This window comes from Arachis ipaensis, chromosome B09, assembly GCF_000816755.2.
Source record: "Arachis ipaensis cultivar K30076 chromosome B09, Araip1.1, whole genome shotgun sequence".
Classification (NCBI taxonomy): domain Eukaryota; kingdom Viridiplantae; phylum Streptophyta; class Magnoliopsida; order Fabales; family Fabaceae; genus Arachis; species Arachis ipaensis.
In genome coordinates this window covers 37,624,772-37,635,144 of record NC_029793.2, presented here as the reverse complement: position 1 = coordinate 37,635,144, position 10,373 = coordinate 37,624,772, and the positions used below count along the sequence as shown (strand labels likewise).

General features: G+C 31.9%; 1 protein-coding gene across 1 annotated transcript in view; it reads right to left on the bottom strand.

Annotated features, from left to right (window-relative positions):
• Positions 7,864–10,373, bottom strand: part of LOC107618869 (formin-like protein 11) — a 7,820-nt gene continuing 5,310 nt past the window's right edge. The window contains exon 4 of the mRNA XM_016321042.2: positions 7,864–8,868. Within this exon, the coding sequence (XP_016176528.1) occupies positions 8,131–8,868 (738 nt within the window). The 3' untranslated portion in view covers positions 7,864–8,130. The remainder of the gene's footprint in view (positions 8,869–10,373) is intronic.

Here is a 10,373-nt window from a genome sequence, read left to right as displayed (position 1 = left end):
AGGGACAAATTTTATGACTTCGGCCATCCTTGAAGATGTTCTAGAACCTGCTTCTTGCAATGTAGAGACACTTGCTAATCTTATGACTAGAGATGCTTTTCTCTTAGGTTGTAATTTGTTAGGCCTCGTTGTAGGAATTACCTATAGTTGCACGAGTAGAATACAAGTCCAAACTAATTTGAGACACAATTAAACTAAACAGATATTTAAAATAAACCTTAAACCCACAAATATTAGGACAATTGGATGGTTACTTATTCTCCATTATCTGGTAGTGAAAAAGGTGTTTATGATAGCACAATCTCTGAAGGAGCATTAGCATTTGTTGGGGTCTTAGAAGTAACAACATCAGTGGCTGGAGCAAGGACATCCTCTCCTTTTCCATCTTATAATATTGAATTTGATTTGTTTGAGTTATCAAAAAGGATTTTTGAGAATTGAAAATGGTTTGGTAGGGACCCTTGAAGGGTGGCAAATCCCATATTTTAGAGGAAATGCTGTAAAAAAATTTTATAAAACTCCGAGACTCGTTTAAAGCGTTATTTAAAAGAAAATTTGATTTAAGAATCGTATTAATTGATTTCGATTTATTAAAAAAAGATTATTGTTTTTCAATTCGATTTATTAAGAAAAGTATAATGTTTTAAGTTCAATCTATTGAGAAAAGATTTTGTTTTAAGTTAGGAATTGAGTTCGGTTTATTAAGAAAAATGACTTTTATCTTGATTAAATGTTAAACAAGTTTGGGTATTTGGAAGTTAAAGGTTTTAATGCTAAGATTGAAAGTATACCTATGAGGTGATGTGGAGGTAAGAGTGATTGATTATTTGGTGATGCGGAGGTATACTTGGTAACATGGTGATGCGGAGGTATGCGTATTTATTTGGTGATGCGGAAGTATGACAAAAAGTAAAGGAATGAGAAACTAAGAATGAAAGGATAATTGAATATTGTATGTTTGATTGGGCCTTTGTGTCAAATTGCTAATGCGAAAGTACCCGCCTGACTGATAGCCTAAGATTGCTAATGCGGGAATGTTCGCCTGAATGATAGCCTATTTCTTACTATGATGCCAAGATATCCTGACTGACATGGGTTCAAACATGATGATAATTGTGCCTAACTGACACGGTAAAGAGACCATATTCGGGGATCGTCCCGAATAACGTCGGGTTGTGGGTAGATAACCGACGCATGAGTTCATGGCCTACTTAGGACAGACATGCATCATATTATTTGCGCATTTGTATTTGGCTATGTTTTGCTTGTTGTATTTTCCTTGTGATTGTGCTAGTTCTCTTATTTTGCCTTGCTTGTGTGTTCAATTGGATCTCTAGTACTATTAGTTTATGTATTGAAGTGATTAAGAATTAATGCTAAAAATAAATTTTGTTTTAACTTTAGAAATTTTAAAGAAAGCAATTAATTGTATAAAGTAAAATTAAAAAGTATTTTCAAAAGCTTGATAAAAGAATAGTTTTACCGAGTAAAGTCAATTATTCGCATTTTGTTCAATACTTTTACGGCATTCACTTACCCTGCTAAGAATATGCGAGGACGACGTTTTCACCCCCTACATATTTCTCTTTCAACAACAGGTTCAGGAATCCTTAACGCAGAGTCGTGACTAAACATCAAAGCCTTATGTACATATGTATCCGTATCTTCTGTATTTGGTTTAGCCTTAGATTTTTTCCTCGCCATTTATTGCCTTTGATTGTTAGAAGGGTAGGGCTTATATTTGAGAATCTTGGTATAATTCTAAGTATATAATGCTACGTGAATATATGTATGAATCATTTTGATTAAGTGGTTGAAAATGAAGACTCTTTGTTTTCTTTATTAAAATTCTGGTTCGTATTTGCAAAGGCTCAATATTGAATAAAGATAGTATAAAATAAAAAGGTTTAAAGGTAAGTAACACATGAGTTTTTAGTGCGATCATGAGGTGCTAAAAGTTAGGGTGTTACATTATGGTATCAGAGCAGTTCGTTTCTGTTTGAGCCTTGGGAATGGACTGACTATGCTTCACTGCATACTCTGAGTGTCTGTCATGCAATAGAACTTGTTCTAATGACAAGAGTTTGAGTTTTAGATGCATGACTGTCTATTGATTAATGTTGTTAGTTGACCATTGCATTTCTCATAGTATTAGGTTTGGCCAATGCAACTTAATACTGATTATTTATGTATACGGAAACACTAACGGATTGTCATAGGCAAAATAAAATTAATAGGTGATGCGAATCACGGATTCTCGGAACGTTAGGGGTTATTTTCAAGATTAACTCAGTCTTGAATCGCAATTCCTGTTTGAATCCTGTGACTTGGTATACCGTCCATTCTTTTATAATTGCATTGAAATCTTTTGTTTGGATTTCTTTCATTGAAGGAGATTTGCTTAATCTTTCCAATCCTATTCCTTTGTCCGAATGTATCCTTGCTCGATCCTATTTGTAAATGTCTGCTTAACTCTTCTGGACTATTTCTTTTTGTTATTGTTTATAGTTCTTTTCATGAATGTTGTACTCTTTTACATGATCTTGAATTTATTCTAAGTACAAAAAAACAGTCCTTAAATCAGCTTACAATTTCTACTTCACATCACACTTTTCTCTTATATTCAAATCATACGAGTTCCTGGTATTTGAAAATTATATATACAAAAACTTTTTACTTTTTCCCTAAATGTGTTCAAAGGAAAATTCATTAAAATTTTTAAACCATTTTTATTACAATAAAATGTTTCAAAAAAATAAATAATATAAAAGAATTATTATTTTTATTATTATTATTCTTATTATGTTATTTCTTGGTTTCAAGCAACTAGCCGAAACCATTGAATGAAACAAAGGGAAAAAAAAGTTAAATGTGGTTTTATATATATATACACATAACCATTCGTTACATTAATTGGTCATTTCTAAATCATTCATCATCATCACCACCGAATCGTACACAAAAGAAAAAGAAAATTAGGAAACATGGCTTTATATATATATAGCATGACACATGCTTTCTTTCATTAATTGGCCATGTCACCTAATAAGATTTACAACACAAATCCCTATTAATCATAACTATAGTTATCAAAACTGAACCGACAATCGACTCGATTAAATTACTGGGTCATTGAGTTATTGGTTCAATCGGTACATTATTCAAATATATGTTAAAAAATATTAATATTAATAGATGTCATATAATTATCAGTAACAAAAATATGTCATGATTAATAAAAAAAATTTTGCTTTTTTTTTAATTTATAGATATTTAACAAAGTTTAATTTTTATTTTAATAATGATATAATTAAAAAATAATTAAAATAAGAAAGAGTAAATATAAAATAAAAATAAATTAAATTAATATGAACACTATTCATTAGAATAAAAAGATAAAAAATATCTTAAATTTGCATGACTAAAATAATTAATACATAAGTTATTAATTAGGATATGTCTAGTAGTTAATAATATATTTATAAAAAGATAGAATATAATACAAAAAATAAGCTTGTCCTGGTGGTGACAAGCTCCCTTTATAAGTAGAATGATTTAAGTTCTAACCCCAGCGTTGGCATACACTCCAAATTTTTTAAATTTGAGTGATGTGCGTGCTGACGTCAGCGGGTCAGCCAGTTCACATACTTATCCAGTTAAATTGTTAATCCGGACCGGTTTAGGATCCAGTTCATCAGTTTTTCAGTCGAACCGACTGGTCCGGTCTGAGTTTGATAACTATGATCATAACATTCACTTATTTCTTTCCATTCATTCATTCTTGTCACGGACAAGAAAAAGAAAAAAAGACCGAGAGAGAGAATGTGAGCTTCCATGGAACCATAACCCTCACCAAAGTTTCTGACTTCGATTTCTTGAGATCAGTAACTCCAATCAAAAATCTAATCCGGTAAAAGTGTTCGTATCATCCTCCTCTACATGTTAGCGTTACTTTTGTCTAGTAGAAGTTGACGGTAACGTAGCTCCTCTTCCCCTTGAGTTCGGCCAATTGGAGTTTTAGGAGATACAGGCAATTTCTGATATTTTCTTCTTCAGCAACTCAGTCAGAAAGCTTCTCCAGAGTTTTCTTTGATTTTGATTTTGTACGGAAGTAGGGGGTTCGTTTTAAAATTAAAAGTTTTTTATTCATGAATGCTCAAAAACTTAATGAGTAATTGCAAATAATCTCTGTCTGTCTAGACTAGTTGAATGGCGAATTTGTGTTGGATTTATGACTGTGAAAATAACTGAAGTTGACGAATATGTGTTTAGTTTTATGAATATTTGAGGATGCTAAAAATTTTTATTTCTAGTTAATTATGGTGAGAATTGTCGAAACTGTGGCTGTGAATAAATTATATGTGTATGCTTTGGTAAAATGATGTATAAATTGAGAATAGTGTATTGATTAAAATTGTGTGGGACGGATGAAATGGCTGGCTTGACTGATTTAGTAATTAATTTGATTGATTTTGAATTGAGTATTAGTTTGGAATGAGATAAGTTAAGGAATGATAGAAGTGAGGGAGTCGTGAGGGTTGTGAAGTCTATTTTTAAGAGGAGGTTCTGTCTGAAATCTTGTAAAAATATACGAAAAAAAATGATTTTATTTTGAAAACCTGATTTACAAGTTTATTTTGAGAAATAACTCTATGTTAGAAAGAAAAGATTTGGTTTACATATTTATTCATAATTGAGAAAATGGTTTTTTTATTAAAAATTTAATTAATTTAAAGTGATATTTGAGATTTGAAAATAGATTTATAATATTGAATTTGATTTGTTTGAGTTATCAAGAAGGATTTTTGAGAATTAAAGATGGTTTGGTAAGGACCCTTGAAGGGTGGCAAATCCCAAATTTTAGAGGAAATGCTGTAGAAATTTTTTTTATAAAACTCCGAGGCTTGTTTAAAACATTATTTAAAAGAAAATTTGATTTAAAAATTGAATTAATTGATTTTGATTTATCAAGAAAAGATTCTTGTTTTTCAGTTCGATTTATTAAGAAAAGTATAATATTTTAAGTTCAATCTATTGAGAAAATATTTTGTTTTAAGTTAGGAATTGAGTTTGGTTTATTAAGAAAAATGACGTTTATCTTTATTAAATGTTAAAAAAGTTTGGGTATTTGGAAGTTAAAGGTTTTAATGCTAAGATTGAAAGTATACCTATGAGGTGATGTGGAGGTAAGAGTGATTGATTATTTGGTGATACGAAAGTATGCTTGGTAACATGGTGATATGGAGGTATGCTTGGTAACACGGTGATGCAGAGGTAATCGTATTTATTTGGTGATGTGGAGGTATGACAAAAATAAAAGGAGTGAGAAACTAGGAATGAAAGGATAATTGAACATTGTATGTTTGAATGGACTTTTGTGCCAAATTGCTAATGCGAAAGTACCTGCCTGACTGATAGCCTAAGATTGCTAATGCGGGAATGTTCGCCTAACTGATAGCATGTTTCTTACCGTGATGCCAAGATATTTTGACTAACATGGGTTCGCCCATGATGATAATTATGCCTGACTGACACGGTAAAGAGACAATTTTTGGGGTTCGCCTTGAGTAACGTCGGGTTGTGGGTAGAAAATCGACGCATGAGCTCATGGCCTGCTTAGGACATACATGGATCATATTGTTTGTGCATTTGTATTTGGTTGTATTTTGCTTATTGTATTTTCCTTGTGATTGTGCTGGTTTTCTTATTCTGCCTTGCTTGTGTACTATTATTCTTTTCTCACCATTTATTGTGTTTGATTTTAGAGGGTTATGACTTGTATTTGAGAATCTTGGTATAATTCTAAGTATATAATGCTACGTGAATATATGTATGAATTATTTTGATTAAGTGGTTAAAAATGAAGACTTTTCATTTTCTTGATTAAAATTCTGATTCGTATTTGCAAAAACTCGATATTAAATAAAGATAGTATAAAATAAAAATGTTTAGAGGTAAGTAACGCCTGAACTTTTAGTACGATCATAAGGGGCTAAAAGTTAGGGTGTTACAACTTTGGCTGGGCTGGAGGTACAAAAGTGGGTTGGGCTGGATGATTTGAGGTGGGTTGGCCTTGAGTTGCAGAATTGGACTGAGCTGGAGGAGCAGAATTTGGTTGGCCTGGGGTGTTGGATGTGGGTTCATCAGAGAATGTGGTCATTGTTGGCTACTCAGGAGATGTGAAAGTATTTTGTCCAAGAGGTGTGTTTGCTATACATGAAGATGGATTTGAAGTTGTGTCAGATACATAAATTTTTTGGTTCGGGGTCATTAGGTTAAGTTGTGGAACCTCATCACCTTCAGGTTCAGAAATTCCATGCTCAAGGTACACATGCACTACACCTTCATTATTCTTTGCGTGAAAGCACATCTCCAACAACTCCTTGTCATGTGAAAGTGCTCTCAATCCAGTCTTCAAGAGCCTCCCAAGAGCTAGGAACCAGCACTCCTTCAAATTGTCATATCCAAGAACCTTGTAGTAATTTTTTATTGAGAATACATCTATTGTATCTTCCTCTAGCCCAAACAACTGTTCAATGTGGTCTCCGACATACACACTTTTCCATCTTCTTTTGTCTCAAACCTTCCTCCATGGTGGATGACAACTGTTATATCATCATCCATCTACATTGCAAAATAACAGAATCTCAGTTATAATTTCAAAAAACAAAGCATAATGGCTTAACTCAGTTCAAACTCCAAACAACAAAACAGAACATCATTGATTTTTAAACAGCAAATTTTTTAAATACAAGAAATAACACACACATAATAACATTTATCCAAAGACAACAAAAAATACAAATGACATTCTCTTCTTCAGCAATGAAAATAAAAAACAAACCCTAGCATCATTCACATGCAATAACTTACAATGCCCTAGATATAAACAACAGCTTGCTTCGAAAAAAATAATGCAATACAAAAACCAAAACAAAAGCCAAGAACATAGTATCAAGAAATGTATAAAAAAAAATCACTTCCTAACTTGATCTTCGCCGTTTCTTTTCGCGGTAATGCTACTTGTTCAACAACCTCACCTAACAGTCCAATACACGACGAATATTACTCTGATTCTCCTTTCTCACAATCAAGGATGCGAGAAGAACAAAAACTTGGGAAAGAAGAATAAAAAAAAAGGAAAAGGAAGAAGAAGGGTCAAGTTATGTCTGTGTTTTCATCTATTGGTTGACCCAACTTTTTTAACCCAACCAAACCCTTAAACGACGTCGCGTTGAGTGAAAATTGGGAAGGAACATAAAACGAAGTCGTTTTAGGGTTTTCTATGTGTCAACTTAACGTGTCACATCAAATATCCGTTAACGGAGATAACTCTAAGGACAAACGTGAGGTACAATCCAATATTTGAGGGTCTTAATTGGATAACTCGAAATTTGGGGGTCAAAATTGAAATCGGATGAAAATTTCAGGGGTCAAAATGAGTTTCAATTCGCTATAGTGTAATTTCTCTCTTTTAGACTTAGACCCCATATTAAACCAAAAAAAAAAAAAGTTAGTTGAGTAATTACTTCACTCATCTGCTTAAATAAATGTCATGATTTTTCTGTCTTATATATACAGTAATTTATTGTGAGACTCAAACCCAAAATTTTTAGGTGAAAATAAAAAAATTATGCTATTTGAGTTTTAACTCTTAATAATGGTTGGCTCATATTGCAAGATAAAAATACATGAAAAATATATTATTATTATTCGTTATCCTGTATATTAAATTGACATAATAAAATCATATATATCACTTCATGTACGAAATTAAAATAATTACATATAAGTACACACGAATCTTAGTGCATTCAGATCTCTTTACAAAACTCGACTTATTAGTATTTCTAACAACATAACAATGTCAAGGGCAAGGATTAGTGTCTACAACTCCCATTCCCAAAGTTAAAATGGCTTTAATGATTCCTCAAGAAGTGAAGAAAAGCTCTGCTCTAAGTTCCAACTGATAAAAGCTCCAAATATTCCAAAAACTCCATTAAAAGAATATTTAAAAAAAAAAAGCAAAACAAAGTTATAAACTTAACATCCTTTGAAAAATCTGAATTTTCCTATGAACAGAGAAGCAGGGAGACACACACACTCCCAAAATATCCTACTCTCAAAATCCTATCTAAATGGTGCAAGAGGGTTTGGGCTACGAGTAGATTTATTCCTTCTAAGCTCTTTACACACGCTATCCAACATCCCCAAGAAATCCCTCACTATAACAAAGATCCTAAGTGGGTTTTGATCTTCTTTATTGCTGACATCACCATGAAAATACTCAGTTATCTCCTTCACACGTGACAACACTCTGTTCTCATCTCCTTCCAACTCCTTCAGCTTCTTCTCAGCATAACTCAAGAAGCACATCATAGTGTTAACAAACCCCTCACTGCTCTCTCCATCATTATGCAAATCCTTCCCCACGAGTTGTTTTAGCTTTGCCATTTCTTCAGATAGATTTGACACAGAGCTTGCAAGAACATCTAAGTCGATGGTAGCGGTTTTCTTCACATTGTAGAGCTCCGTGCTTAGGCCAGAGACTAATTCAAGTCCCATTCTTCGGTAGTCCTCTTCCTTTTGTTCTTCGGTCCTGTTTTTGTTGTTCTTTTGGCTTATTTTTCCCATGATGCTGTCTGAAACTCGAATCCCTTCGGATCGGATGATTTCTTGAACCACAAAGTGGAGCAGCGTGGTTTTGCCATCAATGCCTTTGACGTCTGCTAGCTTGAGAAGGGCGTCGAGCTTGAATGCTCTTGCCCCGCCGCGGATCGTCCCCACATTCATGCGGTTCCCTGTCTTCAGCACGGTTTCTAGTAACTTCGAGAACAACCTGCTTGATCTTAGTTCCTTGCATGCCTCCTACATAGTTCACATATATGTAAGGAAAAACTATAGGACTCCAACATTAATTATGCCAAGTAACTTAAAATTCAAAAATGCTATTTGTATACTAAAATCAACTACTAAAATTAGTCACCAATATATTTGTGTATAAATACATGTGTGATTTAGTTTATTTTTAATGTGTATTTATATTCCAGCATATATTTTATACTAATAACTGATTTTGATGGCTGATTTTAGTATACACGTAGCATATCCTCAATAATTAGAAAGAAATAAACATTACAAGGAAATATTCAAAATTAAAAACAATAAAATCATCTAAAACTCAGTAAAAGGAACATTCAAAAGTCAAACAAAATAAAACTAATTTAGGGTATAAAATTTAAGATTAAATTTAAAATTTAGAATCTAAGATCTAAAATTTAGGGTTAAAATTATTTAGGATCTAGGGTGCTGGTCAGCGATAGTGGGTGACTGCCCGGCGACGTGGGTGGTCGAGCGACGGTGGTAGTAAGTAAAATTGTAGTGTTGGTACCAAGAAAAAAGGAGTGAGAATGAGTAAAAGAATAATTTAAAAAAAAAAATTGAGATTCAACATTGTAGAACCAAATATTGCAATCAATATTCAACACAAGAAAAAAACACAAGAAAAAAACATATAAAACTCTTAAAAATGAGAATATCCAAAATTCAATTAAAAAAATCTAAAATTTAAACTCAATAAAAACTCATCTCTGGCATATTTTATACTTAGATTTATTTAATAACAAACTATAATACATTTATTGACTATTATAATGTTAGTTCTCTAAAATTATTTTCCTAAAAAACATAGCAAGTGACTTTGTTTAGCTATCACCCAATAATTATTTATTAGCTGAAGTTGACTCTTTTTGTTAGCTCCATAATAAAATTGATATATAAGCAAGAACTTTCATATTTGTATGCATGGTGCGTGTTTCTTTAATTTAACGTTGGATTACTTGTTTAAAAGGGTTTTGATTAAAGAATCTTGAAGTAGAAAATTTCATGGAAAGAATGAACTAACTTCTACAATTATTTAGTGCATTGAAAATATTAAAATGTGACCCGATTTAGGTTTCACAAAGGGAGTCAGAATTTTTTAACAGAGATTTTTCCATTTGAAATATTCAAATTTAAAACTTTTAATTGAAGAATTTAAAGGCATATATACTATTTTGAGTAACTTCATGTCAATTTATTTAACTGTCATGTATGATCAATAATTAAGTAAGAAAACAATCAATTCTCATGTTATTATGTATAATAATTAAATTAAAAAAACTGTAAAGTCTAACATTAAGAAAATATATCATCAACATTGGTTAAATAAAACCCAATATAATTATATAATTATACGTTTTATAAAACTTAAAATGTCATTGAAATGAGGGACAATAAGAACATCGTTTTAAATTGTGATTTATAGCATGTCACATTGCAACAATTGGATTTACAAAAAATTTGGTAATCAAAATAAATTAGTCAAAAATAGA